Here is a 25181-nt window from a genome sequence, read left to right as displayed (position 1 = left end):
TCAGAGGCAATGAGTGGGTCCCAGGTGGCTGGCCCTGACCCCAAGGAGAAGCTGTGGTGTCACAGTGGGAGCACAATTGGGATTCTGGACCCCCATCCCACTCTCCCCCGGGAGCTGGGGCCCCTCCCTACCTTGGTAGGCCCATTGCCATGAATCAGGACTGGGAGGGTGTCGTAAGCCAGGTTCCTTGCTCTCACTTGGCCCATTTCAAACTTGAGCACCACCTCATCTGTGGGGGCAGAGAGCAGAGACGTGTCCAGCATCAGGCCCACAGGCCAAGCTCCAGGGCTCACAGGATGGGCTGGAATCCGAAGCCTCCCCCAGTGAGGCCGTGGGCTAGTCACTTCACCTCTCTGAGCCTCAGTTTCCTCATCTGTAAAATGGGGGTTAGAGTGGGAGGATTCCGTGTCCTGCGAGCACTTAGCACCACGCCTGGCACGTGGTAGGCATGGAATCCATGGCAACCCCTACTGTTTGTTGTGATTACTTATTAGAGCCAGAAGCAGAGGATGGGAGCAAGCAAAGACCTGAAACATCCCAGCTCCAGGTGCAGTTCAACCAGCAGGGAGGCCTGGGTCGGGCAGGGACAGATCCTGTCCCAGTGGAGAAAGCCCCTGCAATAGGGTCCCAATATCCTAGCTCTGACCTGGTCAGTCTGCACGTAAGACAGCGGGTAGGACGCTGCCTTGCCTGACAGTTATAAAAGGCAGAAGGGCCTTTTCCCAGAGGCCTGAGAAGACGCCGGGCTGGGAGGCCTTTTGTGGTAGGTGATCACGTGATGGGAGCCCCTCTGTGCAAGCTCCCGATCCACCTAAGAGGTGGTCTGGACCCAGCTTCTTAACAGAGGTCCACAAACTCCCAGAACCCACAGGCCAAAGCGTGCCATGCTTCTGCACCTCCCTGGGAGGGGAGCCGGAGCTCTCCTCAGATTCTCAAAGGGGTCCATTTACCCCGTTAAATCACCAATCAATGATCTGGTCCAAATTCTCTTTTCTAAGCATGGGAAAACTGAGGCCTGAGGGGTGTGTGTGCGTGTCTTGCCTGAGGTCACCCAGCAAGATAGTGGCAAAGCAATGTCATCGCCAGCCACCGACAGGACCAGGCCAAGAGCATTTGTGGTTTCAAGGGCCAAGGGGCCTCTCTGCTCCCGAAGTCATCCATCAACTCCCTGCCCCCAGCCCAGGAAGTCTTCACCTGGGAGGTGGGAGGGCAGGGGAAGGAGGTGAAGCAGGCTCACCTCTAAAGACCAGTTATGCAGGGCAGGGATCCGGTACCCGCTGAGCGCATCACCCAGCCCCTCCCAGGCTAAGCCCTGGTGGCCGGCAGGCTCTCTGGAATGACCTCTTAGCCCTCCTCTCTCCACCCCTAGAGAGACACAGCTCTGCCCCCAGAGGACATCCAGGTGGTCTCTGGGGACCTGGGCATGAGGTGGGTGACATCCCAGCACAACAACCCGAGAGGAACCTCCTCGGCTCAGGCCCTACCTGGAATCCTCATCTCCTTACCACTCCTCTCAGGATCCCCCTCCCTGTCAGGGCTGCTCACCCAAGGCTCCATCCAGATTCTGGAAGATACGGCAACGGTGGTCCAGGGTGATGTTGATCCCCTCCTGCAGGAAAGAGGGCACCAGGCTGCAGCAGGGACAGGCCCTGGCAGAGGACAAGGCTCCATCACCCAGTGTGGGGAATCTGTCCTCCCACTTCTGCCACTTCCTTTCCCCACACCCACTTCGCCCTGTCACATCAGGGCAGCTGGGAGCCTTGGGAAGGCCAGCCAGTGGCCAAGCCCCTGGGATCTACTAGTCTAGTGGCTCTATTCATAGAGAACCAGGGACTCTCAGAACTGGAAGGAATCCAAGGAAACAGCTCGTTCAACTACTACAACCACCGTAGTAACAACAAATGCTTGTTTAGCACTTTACTATGTGCCAATCACATCCTAAGTATTATATGTACATTAATTTAATCCACACAACACCCTTGAAGATCCCACATGCCGCGGAGCAACTAAGCCCGTGCGCCACAACTACTGAGCCTGCGCTCTAGAGCCCACAAGCCACAACTACTGAGCCCGCGTGCCACAACTACTGGAGCCCACGTGCCTAGAGCCCGTGCTCCACAATAAGAGGAGCCACGGCAATGAGAAGCCCGCGCACCGCGCACCGCAACGAAGGGTAGCCCCCGCTCGCCGCAACTAGAGAAAGCCCGTGCGCAGCAGTGAAGACCCAACGCAGCCAAATAAGTAAGTAAATAAATAAATAAAAATTAAAAAAAACAAACAAGGCACAGAGAGGTTGGATAACTTGCTCAAGGTCACACACTTAGTAATTGGCTAAGCTGGCATCTGAGCCTGGCAGCCTGGCCCTGAGGTCCACGTTCACTGCATAATGCTGCCTCTTCGAGATCTGACTGTGTCTCATGGAGCCCTAGGCCAGGCCAAGTGACACTCTAGGCTCAGCCTTCATCCCACAGAGAACAGCTCCACTGTTTTGTTTTAGACCATGGGCTTCTCCTAGCAATGTCACTGGAGGCAAAGGGGAAGGAGGAGCAAGGACTGAGCTAACTAAAGATCAAGTTCATAGTTTCCACTGCACAAGCCCAATTGCTTCATTTCATTATTTCATGGATAACCAAAATCGAGGCCCAAAGAGGGAAAGTGAGTTACCCTACATCACGCAGCACAGAATAAACAGGGGTTGGGCGGGTAAGCAGGGAAGAATCCAGGAATACTGACGCCCCTCAAGGGCTCCCTAAATTTCCTGCCTGCCCAGAGGACACCGGCTGGCTTTGGGGCTACACTGGCCCAGTTCTACGGCCTCCATTCCCCTCAATGATCTCTGCTTTTCTTTTTTTGGCCTTGCCACGTGGCTTGAGGGATCTTAGTCCCCCAACCAGGGATTGAACCCGCATGCTCGGCAATGAAAGTTCAGAGTCCTATCCCCTGGACCACCAGGGAATTCCCCAATGATCCCTGCCTTGAGACAGGCTGAGAGGCCTAGCTTCTGGGGCCCAGGTCCAGCCAAGACCACATCAGCCCCCTAGAAACCCTCCAGGTAGGGTTGGGCAGGGGCGGCTCAGCCTGTCAGTTCCTTTCATGACCATCCTCACCACCTGACATGAGGCTGTAAATTCCCTGTGTCCCCAGCTTGAAGGTCCATGAGGGCAGAGACCCCAACTGTCTTGTTCATTGCCATATCCCTGCCCTACACCTGACAGTGTCTCACACACCACAGGCACTCAATAAATACCTGCTGAAAAAAATGAGTGAATCGAAGAATAGATAAATGGAGTGTCAATGCCTAACCCAGGGGGTCAGGCCTGGGGGGCAAGGGCTGCTCCCAGTGCCGCCTGGTCTGGGGGAATCCAGCGTCAAGATCCCACAGTCCCACCCACTGCCTCTTACCCTCTTCTCCGGGTCCAAGAAGATCTTGGTGTAAAAGAGCTGGTCACTGTCACTGTCCTGACCCTCCCACTCGGCCACCAGTTTGCTGAGGTTGGGGGCATAACCGATGAAGCCTGGGGGTGGGGGACACACAGAGACAGACACTTAGCTTCCGGCCTCTAAGCCAGGGGCCTCTTCCCAGCCTCCCCTCTCATCCACCTCCCTCTTCCTTACCCATAAGCCCCGCCTCCTCTCAGAAGCCCTCCTGGATTGAGAAGAGGTGATGTCTACAGGTTGGAAACAGCCTGCCAGTTAATGCCACTTGGTGACAAGTTCCCACTGAGCCCAGAGAGAAAAATCAGTGCTGTCCATTAAGCTGCACCAGCTCAGGTCCTGGGCACCACACAGGTGGTGAATAAATGAATTAGACCAGAAGCCCAGGAGAGCAGGGCTGGTGGGGCATAGGCTTGGAGCCCCTTTTCTACAGTTATCTGAGAAACTTGACCCAGAGAAGGGCAGAGGCTGAGCCAAGGTCACACAGTACAGGAGGGCTTAGAGGGTAAGGCCCACACAGACCCCAGGCTACAGTGCAGACTGGTGAGAAGGGAAGAGAAAAGGGAGAAGGTGGGCAGCCAGGGAGGGCCCTGCCCTAGGGAACACCTCTACCCCTGGGCCAGGGCCAGGCCATCTGGACTGTGCTAACTCTCTTGGCCAATGGGGAAACGTGGTCCCTGGGGGCGGATCCCCCTTCCGTGGCTGGACAGAGGAATCCAAAATAAAATATGGATTTTATTCTCCGTGCAGTAGGAAGTCACTGAGTGATGTGTGCAGACTCGCATCCGGCTGCTGGGTGGAGGATGGACTGGAAGGGGCGAGGGTGGAGGCTGGCAGATCAGTTAGGAGACTACTGCCTATGCCAGGGGCCCCATGAGGCAGCGGCAAGGGGCGTGGACATGAGAGGGCAGATTCCAGGGATCTTTTGAACTGGAAGTGGTGTGACCTGCTGATGGACTAAGGTGCGGGAAGGCAAGGGAGGAATCAGGGGTGACTCCCGACTCCCTGTTTTGCCCTGTGCAGATGGGGGGCTATTGAATGAGACAAGGAAGATTGCAGAGAAGCTGATTTAAGGGTTAAAAAATCAGGAGTTCTACTGAGGTCATTCTGCATTCAGGACCCGTGAGCCATCCGCATGGGATGTCAAGCCGGGGGGGATCCGCACCCGGGCAGCAGACGGACCCCTCTGGAGCCTGCCCAGCCTGACACACACTCTGCACCCGGGCCCCTCACCTCCAGAGCCCAGGAACCTCTTGCCGTCAGATACCACCGGGTACTTGGCCTCCAGCCTGCGGTCCGGGTAGATGAGCTCCTCGGCAGAGAAGACCACCTGGCTCCTGGCCTGCCGGAACTTCTTCAGGAGCTCTCGGGGCCCCGAGGCAAACACCACGTCGTAGCTATGGCCAGAGCCGGGAGAAGACAGGGCAGGGCAAAGGTGAACAGGGAGGAGAAGGGGCGGGGGAGAGCAGGGCGGGGGAGAGGGAGGCAGGGGCTCAGGAGGGTACAGGCAGGAGGAGACCAGGGATCAAGGCTCCCCCCCTCCTCCCACGCCAGCCCCAGGCCACGTCTGGGAAATAGATCTGCTCTGTTGCCTTTGCCCCTGCCCACCACGTTTCCACCCCCTTCCTGGGCAGAGACGTGGTCCCCATAATCTGTGCCCATCTCACACTCAAAGCATAGCTCACCATACCTGGGCAGGTCCTCCCACCCATCTTTTCACCAAGAGTGGACATGGGTCTTTTCTGGGGTTCACAGACCCCTTAAAACTGCAGGCAACCTTAGCTAGAGTAACCCCCCTCAACCCTGATGTCCTGGCAGGACCTCATTCTAGAATATTCCTCTACCTCTCAGCTGCCTACCTGTCTGTGAAGAGAATGACCAGGTTCTCCTTGTCTGCGTGCTTCTCCAGGGCTTTCTTCAGTAGTCGAACCTTCAGCCCTCCACCTGCCGACATCTCCTTCTCCCCATGCCAGTCCTCCCCCAGCCCCAGCGCCTGCAGAGAAAGGCCCCTTAACATGAGCTTTTGGTAAAGAAAAGATCTGGCCAGCTCAATTTCCAACCCCACCTGGGCAGTGCACATCTGTGCTTCTGTCTGTGTCCAGCACCTCCTCCCCTCCCCGTGGGAAACCATTCTAAGACATATGTGGGGCTGAGCAGGCTCCTGGTGTGGTCATGTGACCATGGCTGGCCAATCAGAGTCTCCCATCTCTCCCAGAGCCATGAGTTTGAGCATGTAACCCAAGTAGGGCCTATCAGAGTGTTCCCTGGGACTGTTCTGTTAAAAGTAAGGAAAGGTTGTCTTGTTCTGCTGAGGTTGTGAAGCTGGGGCATGTGGGTCTATGGCTGGTGGTCATCCTGCTACCATGTAGAGAGAGCATGTCTGCAAATGAAAACAAACAGGGCCTAGAGATGGAAAGACAAGGCCCTTACCATGCTGCTTGAACGCCTAGATCCAGCTATGCCTGAAGCAACCCGCTGCCTCAAGCCCCATTTATGTAAACTAATACACTTTCTTATAATGAATTTTTAAAATTTTATTTATTTTATTTATTTATTTTTGGCTGCATTGGGTCTTTGTTCCTGCACACGGGCTTTCTCTAGTTGTGGTGAGCGGGGGCTACTCTTCATTGTGGTACGCGGGCTTCTCATTGCAGTGGCTTCTCTTGTTGCGAAGCATGGGCTCTAGGTGCGCAGGCTCCAGTAGTTGTGGCGCACGGGCTTAGTTGCTCCTCGGCATGTGGGATCTTCCTGGACTAGGGCTCGAACCCCTGTCCCCTCCATTGGCAGGCAAATTCTTAACCACTGTGCCACCAGGGAAGCCACAAACTAATACACTTTCTTTCTGGCTTAAAGCCACTACACTGCAAGCTGTGTAGGCAGTGCCCTGGTCTGTCTCGTCCATCATTCTGTCCCCAGTGCCAACCACGGCACCTGACACAAGGAGGCACTCAGCACACTCAGTGAAATGGAGAAATCTCTCCCTGCAGGGCTCAGCCCCACAGACTGCACGCACAGGACATGAAATCCATGCCACTAATGGACATGGTGTTAGCTTGTGTTTCTTTACAGCAGTGTTTATACAGGTAAGATATCTGTATAAACAAGGGCATCTCCAAATCACCTGGGAGGCCTTGTGGAAATGCTGATCCCCAGGCCCTACCCTCTAAACTAGCCACAGGTCCCCAGGTGAGTCTTATGCATTAACATGAGTACGCCCACATACCTCTCAAGTCTCACCTTCCCCACACCCTCTATCTCCAGCACCTCCTAGACTTTGCTTATGTTCTTCCCATCTTACTTTTCCAGAAGATTTCCCTTTGGGCCCAAGTCAGTTTGGGAAAGGCAGACATCCAGCTCCTGGACTCTCCCACCACCCCTCGGCTATCTCTGCCCCACCTGGGGAGCCCCTTACCTGGATCTTGTAGTTGAAGAACTGAGCTGAGCGCTTGAAGCGTCGGAACCCCTCGGTCTCCTTTGTGGCCACCGTGAGGACCAAAAGGTTGTCTAGGGACAGAGAAGGGAATGAAGGATGAAGAGAGGTGACAGCAGGAATGGATGACCGTGCCCAGCGGGATGTGTCAAATCCCACAGGACGTATCTTCATGTCAACCCATTATAGACAAGGGCCCAGGGCCCAGATAGGAAGAGACACACCTAAGACTACTCAGCTGGTTAATGACAGAGCTGGGACATAACCTGGGTCTCCCAATTCTCCTTCAGGGCTCCGTTCATCTGGTAACTGACCAATGTGGCAGGAAGTACCCAGAGCAGAGGTGTCTGCACCTCGCATTGTGAGACTGGGTCTCTCTGGATTTAGGAGCAGAGGAAAGGATTCGCTCTGAATGCTGAACAACAGGAGGACCTCTCTGGCCAATATCAGACATTAGCCTGGCAACAATCACAGCTCTCCATGCCCGCACTCAGGGCAGACATCGCTAATCAATCCCAACAGACTTTCTTGCTGAGCCTCACTGGGCCTTGGATTCTCCCAACACTGTGAGAACCAATAAGAGCTGGCCTGCAGTGGAAACTGACTTGAAATCCTGGCCTTTGGCCAGAGCGGCTATGCTACCTTTTTAACAAGGGACCTCTCTGGGCTCTGTAGTGTGGCTTCACCTCTGCAACAGAACCTGCTGAAAACACTCCCAGATGCCATTTCTGGGAGCCGTGAAGAAGCACCTCCCAGACCATACTTTGAGGCTGTGTTCTACGAGAAGTGAAGGCTCTGGGAGTCCCCTGGTGGCCTAGTGGTTAGGATTTCGGGCTTTCACTGCTGAGGCCCTGGTTCAATCCCTGGTCGGGGACCTGAGATCCCACATGCCGCGCTGCACAGGAGAAACAAAAAAAAAAATTCCCTGTAGCTGGCCTGGTTAGGCTCCTAGCTCTGCTCCTTACCAACTGTGTGACCTTGGGAAAGTCCTTGACCCTTCTGAGCTGGTTTCCCCCTTGTAAAATAGGGATAGTAGTAGTACCTACCTCCCAGGGCTGCTGGACTAATTAAATGAGATCAGGCCTGTAAAATCCTTGTTGGGATACTGGCACACACTAAGCTATTATTGGTGCTTATTACTGAGAGGCAAACGCCTTGCTCTGGCATTCAAGGCCCCCGTTGATTGGCCTGGTGACACACTCATTCCCTCCATTGAGTGGGCCCTCCTCCTGGCTGGGCTCCTCCCTCCTGCTAGGGCTTCCTCTCTCTGCTCTTTCTCTAACCTTCCTCCAGGTCCCAGGGCCAGTGATACTTCTTCCCTGCCACCACCTCTATGAAGCCTTCTTGGATTTCTCCTGACCTCTCTCTGGGCAGAGGGCAGGACCCCACTTTGCAGCGCCCATCATTGTTTCACTAGGTGAGCCTTACTTCCCTGGGGTCCAGGTCTTAACACTTTTCTGGGTGAACAGACTCACCAAGTGGCCAGGCCAGCACAGGCAGGTAAGGCCCTCCCACCTCGACCTCCCCAGGAAGTCAGGAGGAGCCTGGGCTAAAAGAACAAAGGAGTCCAGCCTGACAGAGCTGGCTGAGCCGAGGGGCAGGCTGCTGGTCCCAGAGCAAGGGGGTTGGTGCCAGGTGGCCCAGCCAGGATTGGCAAGAATCTGCTGCGGGTGGGTCCAGAGACCTGGGGCAGAAGCGGGTGGATTCATTAGGCAGATACGGAGAGGGGAGACCTCACCATCTGACCCTGGGGTCCAGGAAAGAGGGGTGCTGCTCACACTTGGGGAAGGGCTCCCCCCAGCTCCTGCCAGGATGGTTAAGTCTGCCCTCAGGCAAGGAGAGCCAGAGCCCCAGCTCTGAGGCCCTCTTGTCGACAACAGGGGCTGCTGGGGACAGGAAGAGTGTCACATTTCATGGATGGAAAAAGCCAGCGTGTGTATCTATGTGAGATTCTGGATTCTCCATTGGACCAGGGCTCCTGAAGTCAGGAAGTGGGGGAGGGGAAGTGAGGAACCCAAGACTCAGACAGGGTAACCTGCCCAAGGGAGCCACGAAGTGGCAGCACCATGATTTGGACCCAGATACCCGGACCCAGAATCCCCTCTCTTCACCTCTGCATGCACCGCTCAGGCCTGGGACGTGACCAGGCGTCCATCTCCATCTGTCTAATGAGAGTGTCCAGCTCAGGCCATGCTGGACCCTCCCCACATGCCCCCTTCCTCCTGCCCAGCCTGTCTCCACTCAGTTTTCCTGCCAGGTGCTCGCAACGGCGCCTTAACAAATCCTGGGTTCCTTGGGCAACACAACGCCCACTCTCCTGGCCAAGGACCCCACAGTCCCCCAGTGCTGAGGGCCCCAAACCTGCCTGCATATCGGCATCACAAGGGAGGCTGTGACATCCACATTCCTGGGCCCCAGGACCACAGATCAGAGATGGACCCAGGAGTCTGGATTTGTCCTACATTCCCCTGCTGATTTCTGATGTCAGCCACGTTTAGAAACCCATCCCTTGGTCCTCTGACTCTGGGCTCCAATGCAGGGGCCTGGGAGGTGGTTCACAGCAAGAGAACTCAAGGCAGGCCCCTCCCCTAAGGGACCCTGGCATCACCCCTCAACACCCCCATGAAACTGCGTCGCTGAATCCAGCCACCCCATTCCTTTGTCCTGCCTGCAAAACTTGCTCCTTCCCCTGAAAAGGCCCCAGGCCACTTCCTCCAGGAAGCCCTCCTCAATCTCATCCCCTTACCCAGTCAGTCCTCGGCCCGTGAAGTCTCCGTGTGCACAGTAGGTGAAGTACCGGTACAAACCTGCTTCTCCCTTTGCCAGGCCAGGCCCACGTCTCTATTTCCTTGGTGTCCCTCCCCCTCCCCAGGACTCGGAGTGAGTGTGACTTGGGCCTCAGGTGCAGTGTCTGGCCTTCAGGAGCCCTGTGGAGGTGACTAGGAAACGCTAGCACTGTTGAGCCTTTTCTAGGTGCCATGCACCTTGTGAAGCGTGTTACATTCGTTATCAAATTTAACCATCAGCACCCTGTGCGGTAGGTGATATTTCTACTCCCCCTTCTACAGGTGAGGAAACTGAGGCACAGAGAGGCTATATAACCTCGAGGTCACCGGACCTCGAAGTGAGGAGGAAACGAGCTGGAATTCCAAATGCCCATGCCCTTCACCACACTGTTTCCCTGTCCAACAACCCGGAATGCTGGGAATCCCAGCTGTAGACTGAATCCAGCATTTCCAGCCACCTTCTCTCAGGCCTCCCCAGTGTGGGCACCCGCTCCAGTCCCCGGATGAGGTCTCTTCCCAACTCACTGCACAGCCAGAGCTCTGGGCAGCCTACAGGTGACAACGTGGCCCAGGGCCCCGCCCACCTGCTTCTGTCTGGCCCAGCCAGCCGCCTTGGGCTGAGGCCAGGGCCCACATGAGGCCCGACATACAGGGCTCTTGGTCCCCCTGACCCGCTGCTCAAAGTCCAGCAGTGGTTTCCCCAGATGGATGACCCATGATCCAGGGTCAGCAGAGACAAACCAGAGAGCAGAGTGGAGTGGCAAACTGCCACAGATTGCTGGGACAGTAACTTAGCCTCTCTGTGCCTCTGTTTTCTTATCTGTAAAATGGGAGTAATAACAATAGTACCAGGGAATTCTTTGGCGGTCCAGGAGTGGTTAGGACTCTGCACTTTTACTGACAAGGGCCCGGGTTCAATCCCTGGTCAGGGAATTAAAGTGCTGCCCTGGGGGGCAGGGATGGAGAGGAGCTGCATTCCTGAGGGTGAGAATGACGGGGAGTGGGGGGGGCACGGGGGCCGTGCGGGGAGTGCAGACATCTCTCTGGGATCCTAAGAGAACGCTGAGGACTCAGGCCCCGTTCGGCTGTGCTCCCTCAGATGCCACCTCCTCTCCCCAAGCAGTGCCGGGCCAGGCAAGGGGGTGGAGGGTCAGCGTGTGGCCTTGGCTCCCTAGGCAGGGTCATGACACACCCAGGCTGCTCTCTGGGGAGGCGGGAATGAATGAAGCTCCTCCCATCCCCCACACCCACCTGGGGCTGGAACGGAAGCCAGGAGATGGGGATTCCCAGGGCTGGAGCCAGCCCTGCCTCTTCCCCAGGTCCGGCCTCCCACTCATTTCTGCCACCTCAGGGCTCCTGAGACTCCCCCGCCCTGACACACACACAGCCAGCTGGGTCTGCCTGCTTCTCCATTTCCTGCAGCGGAACAGCACAACCTGAAGCTCCCACCCAAGACCAACCGGCATCCCTGGAGTCTCAGGTCTCAGTGGCCATCAGGCTCAGGCTCCTCCTTCCCTCTCCGTGGCCAGATGAAGGCCTGCAGGGAAAGGCATGGGCCCAGGGAGAGAGGGGGTCTCAGCCAGAAGCAACTACAAAAAGAAGGACGAGGGCTTCCCTGGTGGCACAGTGGTTGGGAGTCCGCCTGCCGATGCGGGGGACGCGGGTTCGTGCCCCGGTCCGGGAGGATCCCGCGTACCACGGAGCGGCTGGGCCCGTGAGCCGTGGCCGCTGGGCCTGCGCGTCCGGAGCCTGTGCTCCGCAACGGGAGAGGCCACAACAGTGAGAGGCCCGCGTACCACAAAAAAAAAAAAAAAAAAAAAAGAAGGACGGACCATGTTGCTCCTGGACTCTCCCACCCCCTCAGCTCTGTGCAAATTTGCTTGTTTGGATGCCGCTTTGTTGAAGGCCTTTTTCTTTCCCCCACATCAGTCTGGGGGCCCCCCAGCGCAGGGCACTGTCTCCTCCCTCAGGCACAGGGCTCTCTGGGAGCAGAGGGCTGTGTCTCCCCCATCAGACTGGGCGTCCACTGGGGTGAGGAGCTCTGTGTCCTCCCTCAGATTGGGAGCACGCTGAAAGGGACAACTGTCCCTCTTTCTATCCGGGTATCTCCCGGCAACACCTGCCCCCCCATCTGGAGCTGGGGGTCAGCAGGAATGAGCAGAGGGTCTGAGTCCCAGTCAATGATGCTACTTCCAATCAGCTGTGGCAACCTGAGACCAGGTGTTTAACCGTTTAGGGTCTCAGTCTTCCTATCTGTAAAATGAGGCCAATGATTCCTTATGTATCAAAAGGGTCTGAATGGAGCAAGGGAAGCACAGGGCCTCAAACTTGAGAGCGGCCTGACTTTCGCCACATGCCTGGGGACCCGCTTACTATCTACTAGGTGCTTTACCTGGATTATCTCAGCAACACCCTGAATCCTGTACCCTCTGTGGGGGCTGCCTTGTGTCTACTCTGTCCCCTCCCGTCACCTGCTAGGGGTCAGGGCACCTGAAGCCTTGTCATCAATTTGGTCCCTCCAACTCACCTCCCGGGCTTCATCACCTCCCTGGGCAGCTGGAGTTTTTCTCCTGGGATGGTCTGGGGTGGAGGGAGCCTACATCAGCAAAAGCAGAGGGAAGAGAGGCCCAGGGGGAAAAAAGCCAGCAACTGGACCCAGGCCACAGGACCTCTGCACACACCACCAGCCCAGCCCTGTGCTTAGCACCTCCCTCACTGTATTTTTTGACCTGTCTTACTGTCCTGCTGGGATACTCCAGGAAAGCTGGCAGCGCTGGGCCAAGAAAGAAAATGCCTTTATGGGCTGGGCATTGAGCTGAACTCTCACCAACAGGCCTCATCCCACGGAATCCTTGTCAAGAGCTCTAGGGCGCAGGCATCATCACACCTGTTTTGCAGGCTAGAACAGCAAGCCTTGTGGAGATTAAGCACCACTGTTTTACCACGGGAGACGCGTGGCCTTGGGCAGAACCTGGCACAAAGGAAGTACTCAAGAAATGGTGGTTCCTATCCCTTTTCCTGGCCCAAGGGTCTGCTAAACTACCATCCTGCCCCACTCTGGTTCCCAGTTTCCCTAGAAGAGTGGGCCAAGGGGAACGGGGGCTGATGGAGGGTGTGGTCAGTCTGGCTCTGCTTCGCTGGGACTGCCAGTGGTCTGTGTCCTCCTGGGGCTCTCAGATGCTGACTGGGCGGCCCTGCAGGTGGTCCAGGGAGGGCTGGGGAGGAGAGTAGCACCCGCTCAGGATAGTGGGACACACTTTGAAATCCAATCTGCCTTGGGGTTGTAGAAAAAGCACTAGACCCGGAGTCCAGCAGACCTGAGACCCACCGCTCCAAAGCTGGATCCCCCTGGGCAGTCACTACACCTGTCTGGGCCTCAGTTTCCTCATGTGCAACCCAGAGAGAGTAAGACCCACCTGGGAGGGGCAGAGCAGACCACTGAGGACACGGGTGAAAGTACAAACGGCTCTGTGATGTGAGCCACCCCTTCTGTCTCCCACCCCACCCAGGTGCCCCGCACTCCATAGTTATGAGGCCTAGGTGTGAATCCTGAGTTCAAAGCCCACAAGCGGTGTGACCTTGGGCAAGTCAATCAACTCTGGAGACTCAGTTTTCCCAGCTAGAAAATGGAAATGACAGAAGGATGCACTTCTGAAGGTTAGGGTCCTGCTTAATCGACGTCTGACTCATAGCCAGTGCCCCACAAACGTAGTTATCGTCCTTATTATTATGAGTGCTATTATTATTTGCCCCTCTGGGTAATGAACGGGACTTGGGCCGTTCCTCCCCTCCAGCTGCCCGAAAGTGGGAAACGCAACCCTAAAAGGGGAAGTGCCTTGTCCAAGTCACCACTGAGTCAGTGGACAACTGGCCTGAACCCAGAACCCCTCGGAAGCCCAGGCCTCCCCTACAGGCCGGTCCTAACGGAGGCAGCCCCCAGACCAGCCCACCTGCCCCCATCCCCCCCACCCCACCTCCGGCCCCGGATTCCCCCTCCCGCCCCCGGCCCGGAGCCCTCACCCTCCGGCTTGGCATCACCCTTCGTTTCGACAAGGAGCAGCCAGCCCAGCGGGGCCAGGAGCAGCTGGAGCCGCATGGTCCGTGTCTGGGAACGTCCGGCGTGTCCAGCGGCGCTCGCTCGCAGGCTGGAAACTTCCCGACGGGGTCGGCGATCCCGCTGCCACGCACTGGGCCCGCCCCGGGGGCGGTGTCGCGCCGTGCTGCCGGGGGGGAAGGGTTTCCTGCAGACTCGCCCGAACCCGCCGCCTCTCCGAGTCTGGGCAGCTCCCTGCGGGCCCGTCCCTGCGGCTCCCGGGTCCTTCCGCCGCCGGCCTCCTCCCTCCCGTCTCCGGGGAGCTTCACTCCGACCGGAAGGAGGAGGGGAGACGGGGGCGAGGCAACAATTTCTATACCCCGGACCCCGCGCCAAGCCTTGATGGTATCGATAAACGTGACCCTCGGTTTCCTCTCTGGAAAGTGGGGTTTATAATGGTATCTATGCGTTGGGCCTTGCACGGGTTAATGACATTGTTACCTGCAGTGCCCTTAGAACAGCCCCTCGATAAGCCCTCAGTAAATCTCAGCTATTCAGATTTCATTCGCCCTTGTCCAAAGCCCTGGGCGTGAGGCTCTGAGCCTGGAGCGGGCGAGGCCTGGCAGGAATGTTTTCAGAGGCATCCACAAGCCTGCCAAGACCCTCCTGGCTGCTGCAAGTGCAAAAAGTGCATCCCCGCCCCGCAAAAAGGGACTCACTTAATCTGCCTTTTTGTCCCTGGGAGGCAAAGGGAACCTCTGAGACAAGGAAGGTCTTGTTCCTGAGGTCACATTGTTGAATGAATGGATGAATGAATGAATGAGAGAGAGAGAGAAGAAAGAGAGGGAGGGAGGGAAGGAGGGATGAAAGAAGGAGGGAGGGAGGAAGGAAGGAAGGAAGGAAGGAAGAAAGAAGTTGTTTAGGGTCTCTTCACAGATGTGGGTCTTCAAAACACAACTCAAGCGTTTCTAGAACAAGGGTTCCTGGAGCAGATGTCAGCTAGGGGCAGCCATCTCTGGGAAAACAACAACAACAATTTTCATCCTTGGAAGAGACCCTCAAAGGGAGATCCTTTCCAGCAGGTTAGGCTCCAGAGGAGTGGGTAGTGAGTACAACCCTGGGTGGGCAGGGGGTTCCCCACCCACAGGGGGAAAGGGCAGAGGGAGGAGGAATGTCATGATTATCAATGAACAACATAAAGCAGGCCGTGCTAGGTCCTGGGGAAAAGAGAAATCGGCAGTACTCTTAAGACTGATTCAGCCAGGGTAATGCACTACCAACATGACGTTACATGGGAAAAGCAGTATATACTGTATGACCCCACTCAGCAAAAATATATCCTTACAGGTACAATGCATAGAGATGATGCTAAAAGAAAATGACAGCCAAATATTTACAGTCATTATTTCCAACTTGTGGGAATGTGTGTGTGTGTGTGTGTGTGTGTGTGTGTGTGTGTGTTCTTGCCAGGTAGTTTTTATCTTCTTATTTATATTTTTCATTGTTTTTACAATCATTTTACAATGAATATATACTATTTGTACAACCCAAACAAAGCCAACACATGTTCTTTTTAGACGATAGGTACAGTCCCTGCGAACCTGGGAAATTATCTCACTGAACAGAGATTTACTCATGGTAAAGATGGTAGAAGTAAGGCCCAGGGGGACCCAACAGCAAGCTCAAATTCGAAAGGCAAGTAAAGGGAAGAGGCAGGAGTGCAATCCAGGGCTGCCATCCAGTTGGGACCTGGGACCTAGGGCGGGGAGTTTCTGCAGCTGGGGACAGGACATGGTGCCAGAATCCACCGGATGTTTTTGAATTCAGGAGGATGCAGACTGAAATTCCAGCTCCTTTGAGGAGGAAATGGAGAGATAAGCAGAGGGGAAGAGGAGCATGTGTTGAGTGGCTCAATTTTCAAAGCTCTGGCTTATGCCATGTTCCCTACAGCCCTGCCAGTTAGGCAGTATTGCCCCCATTTGTGAAATAAGGAAACCGGGGCTCAGAGATGTGAAGCAACTTCCTCAAAGTCACACAGCTGATGGGGGACCACAGTAAGGGAGGCGACTTTGGAAACCGGCTCTAACTTCCCTTTTGCTCGGGCCCAAGAGAACCTCAATGGTGGCATACTATGGACGGAAAAAAATCCTTGCGCAGTAGAGTTCCCAGAGTCATTGCAAATCGGGAGGGGGGATCAATCTTGGAGGCTGCTGGCCGCCCCTGGAGAAAGGATTCATCCTGGTGAAGCCTGCCTGCCACCCTTCACCAAATTGCTGGAACTTGAAATCGGTCCAAGCTTCACCCAAAAGGAGGACTTGTCTCTTTAACCAGGGGTGGCTGCTGCCTAGATGTTACTCAGGGTAAGTGCTGCACCTGTTGTTCACAGTTAAAGGCACAGGACTCTGCTTTTCTGGGAAGCAGAAAGGATAGCTGGACTGGAGGGTAGTGGTCTGGTGCCACAAGGGGCTTTTCTCCCTCTCATCCTCTGCTTTTCTCCATTTTTACCATTTCCTTTCTTGACCCGAGGAAGAGCGATGGCCTCAGTGGAGAGCCACGTTCTCTGCTGCCAGCCGATTCTCAGCCTCCTCCCTGTTTACACCCATCAGCTAGTCCCACTGGCACCTACCCCCTTTGATGATGATGATGATGATGATAATAATAATAATGGAATTTCCAAGCTGTTCCCTTAAATGAAAAAAGTAATATGCAAGGGCTTCCCTGGTGGCGCAGTGGTTGAGAGTCCGCCTGCCAATGCAGGGGACACGGGTTCGTGCCCCGGTCCGGGAAGATCCCACATGCCGCGGAGCGGCTGGGCCCGTGAGCCATGGCCGCTGAGCCTGCGCGTCCGGATCCTGTGCTCCGCAGCGGGAGAGGCCACAACAGTGAGAGGCCCACGTACCGCAAAAAAAAACAAAAAAAACAAACAAAAAAAGTAATATGCAAGAGTATATAATATGCTACAATTTCTGTGAAGGGAAAAATATAGGTCTCTGTCTATATGGCTATATATCTGTAAGTGAATAGAATTTCTGGAAGAGCACCCAAGGAACAGGAAGCAGTGGTTGCATCTGGGAAGAGGAACTGACTAGCTGGGACTCCAGGAAAGAGGAAGACTTAATGGCCACTCTTCACCCTTTCATATATGTTGAATTTTGTGTCATGTACATGTGTTTCCTGTTTCCTAGTAAAAATAAATAAAATAATGAACGGTTATTTTAAGCCAGGCAGTATGCTAAATGTTTAACTTGTTTATCTAACTTAAGTCTCAGAGCAATCCTACTCTGTCTCATGATCCCCATTTTATGGATGGAGAAACCAAGGCCCAAGGAAGTTAGCTGACTTGCTAGCAAGGGGCAAGGCCAAGATTCAAAACCCAGGCAGCCTCGTGCCAGTGTCCTTACTCTTGACCTCCTGGCTTTGTTGTGGCTATGTTGCTGATCGTGGGCTGTGATTCCCTCCCCTGGGGTGTTTGAGAGTGGTAAGGGAGTTAAGAGCACCAGCATGAACCTTCTCTTTAACGTAGGAATCTACTTCCAGGAATTGCTCCCCCAGAAACAGTCTCAAAAGTAGGCCTATATATGTCTATTACACAGACATTCATAATAGCGAAAAATAATTATGTGGGTTTACATTTACTGTGTACTTACCCCATGTCATGCACCTTGCTTGCTTTGCCTGTATTAACTTACTTATTCCTCAGAAACCTGAGAGGCAGTTTCTCTGGTCATCCCCATTTCACAGGTGGGATCAAGCCTGGTTTAGTCCTTTGCTCTCATCTCACTGTGCCTCCCAAGTGTTTCTGCCTCCCTGAGGGGCTTGGATGGATCCTATCTCTCTAACTGTAGGTTATGGATTCCTGCACATCCATGAAGTTATTCTGTGGGGTTTGTGAAATCCTGGTGGAAATTAAGAATTTTGTGTGTATGTTTTGATAATGATCTTAAAAAAGAAAACAAAGAAGGTAAGCATACTGTAGGATCACCTGGACAGCTGCCTTCTTATAGGGTGCTGGCCCTAAGACTTGGCAAACACACATGTGTCTGCTCACAGCCCACAAGAAGCCACCTCAAATGACCATTTAATTTTCAACAACTGGGAAGCACTGTCTGGCTTTGGAATGTCCTGAAACTAAAGTGGAAACAATCGCCCCATTGTCTGCCCCTGTGCTCAGATTGAATTTTTTCCCCAGAAACAAAATTTGTCTTTTGCATTGATAATACACAATTTAACAGCATTTTCAAAGCATGAGACTTTAGTGTTTTATGTTATTTAATAAGTTAAGACTCACGGTTGACATCAAGAAGACAACTTGGTGTGGTAGAGAAATGGACAGTCCTGGGCCTGATTTGTGTCCTATATGCTGTACATGCAGCCAGACAGGTCTGGAAGAGTCGTCAACAAAATATATCCTAGGAAGTCTGGTTGACAGTGCTTACTTTTCTTTTTCTTTCTTTCTTTCTTTCTTTTTTTGGGGGGTACTATTCTGTACTAAGTCTTTTTTTTTTTTTTGCAGTGAGGATCATTTTTACAGAAAAAAAGTTTTTAAAATTATTTTTTAAAAATCTTGGGGCTGTTGAATCCATTAGTAGCGAATGGGGCACAACACGTGTTCGGTTTGGCTAGCGCGGTTGGTTTTTTCGTTTCTGTTTTAAGTTCCCATGAATTGGCCGCTTCCAGTCCTCCGCAGACCCCTCTCCTCTTCTGGACTTGACTTTTCAGGCCCGAGAACTGGTGGTCAAACCCCTGCGGTGCCCGCCCCCTCCTCGCTGTGGCCACGCCTCCTTCTCCCGGGCACGCCCCTCTCCCCTCCCTCAGCCCTCCCCTTTTCCATCTGTCGCAAAAGAGTAGCTGGCGCTTGACGGCCCGCGTCGTTTGACGGCCGGAGGCAACCGAGAAGGAGGAGGGAGCAGCTGTGGCGGATGCCGCGGCGCCTGTGACGGGGGCTGGGGTGGGCGCCGCGGTCCGGGCCCGGGAGTGAGGCGCGGGCGGCCGGGCCGGTGGGCTGGGCGGCGGGCCCGGCGGCCGCCCCCGCGCCGCGCCCGCGCCTGGCGGCCCGATGTGGCTGCAGCAGCGGCTTAAGGGGCTGCCGGGACTGCTGTCGAGCAGCTGGGCCCGCCGCCTACTCTGCCTGCTCGGCCTCCTGGTGCTGCTTCTGTGGTTCGCGGGCTCCGGGGCGCGGCGGGCGGCGGGCGGTCTGCAGCTATTGCCCTGGCCCCGCGGCGAGCCGGGCGCCGCCGAGCCCTCTGCCTGTCTGGAGGCAGCCACCCGCGCGTGGCACGGCCTGCGGGAGCGGGGCGAGGCTGTACCGCTGGGCCCCGGAGTGCCGGCCCTGGTGGCCAACGGCTTCCTGGCCCTGGACGTGGTCGCCAACCGGCTGTGGGTGACCCCTGGGGAGCGGGAGCCCGCCGTGGCGCCGGACTTCGTGCCCTTCGTGCAGCTGCGCCCGCTGAGCGCGCTCTCTGAAGCCGGAGAGTCAGTGTTGCTGCTGCGGGAAGGGCTGCTGCGGCGGGTGCGCTGCCTGCAGCTCGGGACTCCGGGTCCCGGCCCTGCGGCCGCCGGCCCGGGCCCCGCCTCGGCCTCCGGCCTCGTCACGGGATCCGGCCGAGACTGCGTGCTGCTGCAAGAGGACTTTCTTGCGCACCGGGGCCGACCCCACGTCTATCTGCAGCGCATCCAGCTCAACAACCCCACGGAACGCGTGGCCGCGCTGCAGACTGTCGGGCCCACTGCCGGCCCGGTCCCCAAGGCCTTCACCAGCACCCTGGAGAAGGTCGGAGACCATCAGTTCCTCCTCTACTCGGGCCGGTCCCCGCCTTTTCCCACGGGGCTGGTGCACCTGCTGGTGGTGGCCGCCAAGAAGTTAGTGAACCGTCTCCAAGTGGCTCCCAAGACGCAACTGGACGAGACTGTGCTGTGGGTGGTGCACGTCTCCGGCCCTCTTAACCCCCAGGTGCTCAAAAGCAAAGCAGGCAAGGAGCTCAAGGTGCTCCAGGACTTGGCACGGAAGGAAATGCTGGAGCTCTTGGAGATGCCGGCGGCGGAGCTGCTTCAGGACCACCAGCGCCTCTGGGCCCAGCTCTTCAGCCCAGGTGAGGCCTGGCGAGTGCTTGGTCCACCGTCCACACCTTGCACCAGGGTGAGCACGGTCCATCCTGGAGATGCCCCTGCAGAGTCTGCAGAGGTGACACTGAAGGGCGGGGTCCCGGGGTAGTTCAAACTTGGGCGTGGCGTTTGATTTGGGGCTGACTCTTGCTCCACCACTTAGTAGCTGTGTGACCTTGAACCCTACTCTCTCTGGGCTTGTGTTCAATAATAACAGTAGCACGTACCTCAGAGGACTTTTATGAGATGGTCGTGAAAGAGGAGTGCAAAGGGCAGATCTTATTGTTATTCGTTCTTGTGGCTGAAGCCTCATTTGAGCAGCGTGGTTTGGGAGGTCAGAGGCCTGGCCGATCCCGGGATTCTTTTTTTTTTTTTACTGTATTTATTTATTTTGGGCTGCATTGGGTCTTCGCTGCTGCGCGGATGCTTTCTCTAGTTGTGAGTGGGGGGCTACCTTCATTGCGCTGCACGGGTTTCTCTTGTTGTGAGCACGGGCTCTAGGCGCGCGGGCTTCAGTAGTTGTGACACATGCGCTCAGTAGTTGTGGCACGCGGGCTCTAGAGCACAGGCTCAGTGGTTGTGGCGCACAGGCTTAGTTACTCCGCGTCATGTGGGATCTTCCCAGAACAGGGCTCGAACCCGTGTTCCTTGCATTGGCAGGCGGATTCTTAACCACTGAGCCACGAGGAAAGCCCGATCCCGGGGTTCTTAACTCAGTTCCCCACATTTCTGGCTGGTGACAGGCATGGGCTTCTTGACATGACTCCCGCTAACCTGAGCTGTGGCCTCGCTGTTGTGGCTGCAGCTTTTTCATGGGGGGCGGGTGTAGTGGAATCTCTTCAGCAGGTGGGATGCTCCTGTCAAATGAAAACTCCTTCGCCCCCTTGACTGCTTAAGAAAAGGAAATCCTAGTGTAGAGGAGAGAGAGATTAAGAGATTTTGGTTTCCAGAGTTCTAGTTGTCTAAATCCTTAAACATAGTTGCTCAAAGAGCCTTTAATTTAGTCAAGTATTTATCGAATGCTTCTGCCAGAAAGTGTTCTTCACGTGGGGCATACGGAAGCAAACAGAACAAAGTTCCGGTTCTCATGGTTCTTAAATTCTGGGCGGGCGGAAGACAGATATTAGAAAGCGGAAATTTGGATTAAAAAAGCGAGATAGCTTTTTAGGCTCAAGCGTTATAAGGAGAAAAGATAAAAATATGTGCTTGGGGGTGAGTGACTGCAGTGGGTGGGGCTAAGAGTGTGTAGCTCCGCTGTCGGGCAGGCCTCTGTGAGCAGGAATTGCAGAAGCTGAGGCCTACACAGCTAGAGGAAGCGCTGTGTGGTGGTCTGGAGGGAGCCAGCAGGGCAGAGGCCCTGAGGCAGGGGCGGGCTTGGTTGAGTGGCCAGTGTGGCTGGCAGGTAGTGAGCAAGGGGAGGGTGGCAGTGGCCAGAGGGTTTACCTTGGGGCCTTGGTGAGGACAGTGAATTTTATTCTAAGTGAGATGGGAGGCAGGGCGGAGGCACTATCTGGTGCACGTTTTTAAAGGTCGCGGTGCTGCTGTGTCAGAGTGTAGACAGTGTGGGGGAGAGGGGGAAGTAGAGTGTGGAGACCACATAGGAGGTTTTGGCAGGAGCCCAGCTGAGAGGACGGTGGCTGGGACCAGCGCTGCGACCGTGGAAGCAGGGGTGGATGAGTCGGAAACTTTTGCAGCTGCAACCACTGGGCGTTCTGTGGACTGGCTGTGGGGAGTGAGAACTTGAGGGTGACTCCTGGATTTGGGGGGAGGGCTCCAGCGGGTGTCTGGAGGTGATTTAGGGAAGGATTAGCATGGGGCTGGGAGGATTCAAACCTTGTCCGTTCGCAAATGCCTGTCAGACATCCAGCTTGAGACACCATGTGGGCGGTGAGCTGTCTGAGTCTAGAGCTCATACAAATCTGTGCGATCCTGTGCTCAGATGTTGTTTAAAGCTGCAGGCCCGGTGAGAGAGAAGCAGCCCACGACTGGCCAGGGCGTTGTGACAGTTCTTGGAGTCGGGAAACTGGCCTTTTGATTTGGCGCCCTAGGCTTGGCTAAATCTGTGTTCTTCTGGGCTCTGGCAGGAGCCCCACTGGCGGGATTTTCAGTTTCAGGCCCAGAGGGCTCAAGGTGGTCACGTGAGGAAGCCAGGCAATGCTGCTCTCCCGTACTCGTGGGAGACTGGAGCTGCTGTTTTCATCCCTGAGGACAAAAGCTTCGTGTCTCTGCTGCTCTTGATCTTTGCTTCATACCCTCAGCCTCTTGGCCATGCCATTCCTCCTTAATGTACAACCTCTGTGGTGTTGCAGGTGTGGAAATGAAGAAGATCACCGATGCTCACACTCCATCAGGCCTGACCGTGAACCTGACGCTGTACTACATGCTTTCCTGCTCCCCCGCGCCACTGCTCAGCCCCGACCTGAGCCACAGGGAGCGAGACCAGATGGAGTCGACACTCAACTATGAAGATCACTGCTTCAGCGGCCACGCCACCATGCACGCTGGGAACCTCTGGCCGGGCCGCCTGTCCTCCATCCAGCAGATCCTGCAGCTCTGGGACCTGTGGAGGCTGACCCTGCAGAAGCGCGGCTGCAAGGGGCTGGTGCGGGCGGGCGCCCCGGGCATCCTGCAGGGCATGGTGCTCAGCTTCGGCGGCCTGCAGTTCACCGAGAACCACCTCCAGTTCCAGGCTGACCCCGACGTGCTGCACAACAGCTACGCCCTGCATGGCATCCGCTACAAGAATGACCACATCAACCTGGCCGTGCTCGCGGACCCCGAGGGCAAGCCGTACCTGCACGTGTCTGTGGAGTCCCGCGGCCAGCTCGTCAAGATCTACGCCTGCGAAGCGGGCTGCCTGGACGAGCCTGTGGAGCTGACCTCGGCGCCCCAGGGCCACACCTTCTCGGTCATGGTGACGCAGCCCATCACGCCGCTGCTCTACATCTCCACCGACCTCACGCACCTGCAGGACCTGCGGCACACGCTGCATCTCAAGGCCATCCTGGCCCACGACGAGCACATGGCCCAGCAGGACCCCGGGCTGCCCTTCCTCTTCTGGTTCAGCGTGGCCTCCCTCATCACCCTCTTCCACCTCTTCCTATTCAAGCTCATCTACAACGAGTACTGTGGGCCTGGCGCCAAACCCCTCTTCAGGAGTAAGGTATAAAGCCACTGCGCCTCCAGAGCCCGGGGCCCTGGCCTCGCGTTCTGTCCCGAGTCTAGTGTAGTGGGGTGGAGGGTACGTTAAGCTCCAGCTCTGTGCTCCCACTCTTTAAAGAGCCCGGACTCAGGAGAGAGGGGCTCTGTGGCTTCTGGTTTGGAGAAGGAAGTAGCACTTGACCTGAAGGAGTGGGAGAAGGGCCAGAGGCAGGTCTGAGCTCCAGCCGGGCCTGGCCAGAGCAGAGCCCGTGAACTCGCCGCACCCGCCTAAGGAGGCGCCTGGGCCCCCGAGTCTGTGGCAGCTCTAGCCCGCCCCTGGGCCAAGCGCTGTCAGCAAGGCGGGCTCGGAGCCTGGGTGGGGTGCCAGCAGGGTGTCTCCATCGCCTGCTTCCCTTGAGATTTCTGTAGCTGTCCACCGGGGTTGGCGTGAGCAGTAACGACCTGTCTTGTTGATTGAACAGGAAGATCCCAGTGTCTGAGTGGCATCAGTCCTGCTTTCAGTCGCCACTTGCACAAGACACCCAGCACTGAAAGTCCTGCTGCTGCGAACAAGGGATCCTTTGAAAGCACCCAGCCTTTTGTGCCTTGTTGGGGGACACCAGTGACTCGAAGTGCGCGTGGATGTTCAGGAGTTTGCATCAGGGAGCGGGAGGGGCGGGGCTGGTGGACCTTTTGTAAGCTTTCGACTCAATAAAGTGAACCTATATGGAAAATACTTGAAATTGAACTCACTCTTTCCACTTTCCCCCTTTCTTCTGTCCCAGGAAATAGACCCTCTTTTGAAAAGACTCTTGTCTAGGAAAAACTGTGTTCTTTTCCTAATTTAATGTGTTCTTTCTTGAATGAATTTTTAATTTATTGTTGAGATTTTGCTGGATGGCTTTTGCATCCACTCTCGGTAGGGAATCTTGGCAATGATTTCCAATGTGCACCACCTCGGGAGGTTTGGAGGCCCGCACGCCGCCTGCGTGAAGGGGTGGGTCTCCGTCACCCTCGGGTTTGCACATTGCGTCTTTCTTATCGTGAGCCTATGGAGATCTGTGGTTTTGTACCTCTGGGCTTTAGGGGAGGTGTTTAACTTTCTAGTGATCGATGATTGTTGGGTTTTGGAATACCAAAGCTTTTTTTTGTGTTCTGTTTTTAAATAAATCTCTTTCAAACCTCCACGACCGGTTTGCGTGTGGTTGAGACCTCTGGAGACATCGGACCTTCCTCGGTCACCAGACTTTTGGGTGGAGTCCGAAGCAAAGGCCCCGCCGTGGTGACAGTATACTTTTCCCACGTCCTCTCCTCTTCAGAGGAGCCCACTCAGAGGCTGTGGAGGTGGCCCCCGTGCTGCCCACCTGGGGGATTGCTGCATGTCCCAGCTGAGTGGGCTGCTCGAGGAACATTACCCTGGCCCCTTCCTGCTGCAGTGCCTCTCCCCCTGCCTGCCCTAAAGAGAGTTGCCTGCCCCGGTTTTGCTGCCCATAGGACCGGGGGCAGGAAAAACCCTGAGTGGGCCTCCTGCAGATTGTTCTCGAAGCTAAGGTCTGAGTCCTTCCTTTGTGGGGAGAATGGAGCAAAGAGGGGCCGGGCTGAGTGTGGACCATCATCCTCAGTGTCTTGGTGGTTTCCCTGGCTTCCCAGATGGGCGTTTTGAGCACCCTGGCTCACCAGGAAGCCTGGTTTGCTTGCCAAGTTGCCGAGTGTCCGGCCCCCGCAGGTGGCTGGGAGAGAAAGCACACAAGGGTTTCAGGCTCTTCTACGAGTTGCTCTGGTTTTGCTGCTGTCGCTCCAGTCCTGTGCGCCTTCCACTCCTGCCCTGGGGGTGCCTCACCCTTCTGGCCAGGGGCCCTTGGCTGGCGGCGGGGTGTGGTGGGCTGTGGTGTCTGGCGTGACATGCCCTCTAGTCATTGCGTTCAACTGGAAGTTACTTGACCACAGGAGCAGCGCTTCAGGGCTCCCACTCACCCTGTTAACTTGGAACCAGGCATGGTGTGGGCTCCCATACATGTAAACATGAACCCATGTACCTGTGCCTGGAGAATACCGAGCCAACGACTAGAATTTCAGTAGACGAACACTTGCGAATTATAGGTCATTGAAGCGAGCACGTGTGTTACGTATTTTACATCAACACGGCCTCATGCAGGGAGGAGGTTGCTAAGGGTTAAGATCCCAATTTGAGAGATGAGGAAATGTGCTCAAGGCCGAGCAGCCCAGGCTGGGATGCAAACTGGGGCTCACTGTC

The 25181-nt window shown here is 55.7% G+C and overlaps 2 protein-coding genes across 2 annotated transcripts in view; one reads left to right on the top strand and one right to left on the bottom strand.

The window, feature by feature from the left end:
• The window catches only part of PLOD1 (procollagen-lysine,2-oxoglutarate 5-dioxygenase 1), a 28122-nt gene extending 14300 nt beyond the window's left edge, over window positions 1–13822 (bottom strand). The window contains exons 1-7 of the mRNA XM_060014539.1: window positions 13672–13822; window positions 6848–6939; window positions 5295–5428; window positions 4669–4832; window positions 3403–3515; window positions 1546–1609; window positions 132–229 (exon numbers count right to left, since the gene is read on the bottom strand). Coding sequence (XP_059870522.1) covers window positions 132–229; window positions 1546–1609; window positions 3403–3515; window positions 4669–4832; window positions 5295–5428; window positions 6848–6939; window positions 13672–13747 — 741 coding nt within the window. The 5' untranslated portion in view covers window positions 13748–13822. The remainder of the gene's footprint in view (window positions 1–131; window positions 230–1545; window positions 1610–3402; window positions 3516–4668; window positions 4833–5294; window positions 5429–6847; window positions 6940–13671) is intronic.
• Window positions 13823–18557: 4735 nt separating this feature from the next.
• Window positions 18558–24107, top strand: KIAA2013 (KIAA2013 ortholog). Its single transcript, XM_060014524.1, has 3 exons — window positions 18558–19773; window positions 22096–22949; window positions 23410–24107. Exons 1-3 carry the CDS (start codon window positions 18741–18743, stop codon window positions 23425–23427), a joined length of 1905 nt encoding a protein of 634 aa, XP_059870507.1. The 5' UTR covers window positions 18558–18740; the 3' UTR covers window positions 23428–24107.
• The last annotated feature ends 1074 nt before the right edge of the window (window positions 24108–25181 follow it).

The sequence above is a fragment of the Delphinus delphis genome, chromosome 1 (assembly GCF_949987515.2).
Source record: "Delphinus delphis chromosome 1, mDelDel1.2, whole genome shotgun sequence".
Taxonomy (NCBI): Eukaryota; Metazoa; Chordata; class Mammalia; order Artiodactyla; family Delphinidae; genus Delphinus; species Delphinus delphis.
This window is presented reverse-complemented; position numbering and strand designations above follow the sequence as displayed.

Coding starts and splice junctions, on each gene's coding strand:
- KIAA2013 (XM_060014524.1), top strand. CDS start 18,741: ATGTGGCTGCAGCAGCGGCTTAAGGGGCTGCCGGGACTGCTGTCGAGC. Junction 19,774..22,095: donor GGCCCAGCTCTTCAGCCCAG/GTGAGGCCTGGC, acceptor GTGGTGTTGCAG/GTGTGGAAATGAAGAAGATC.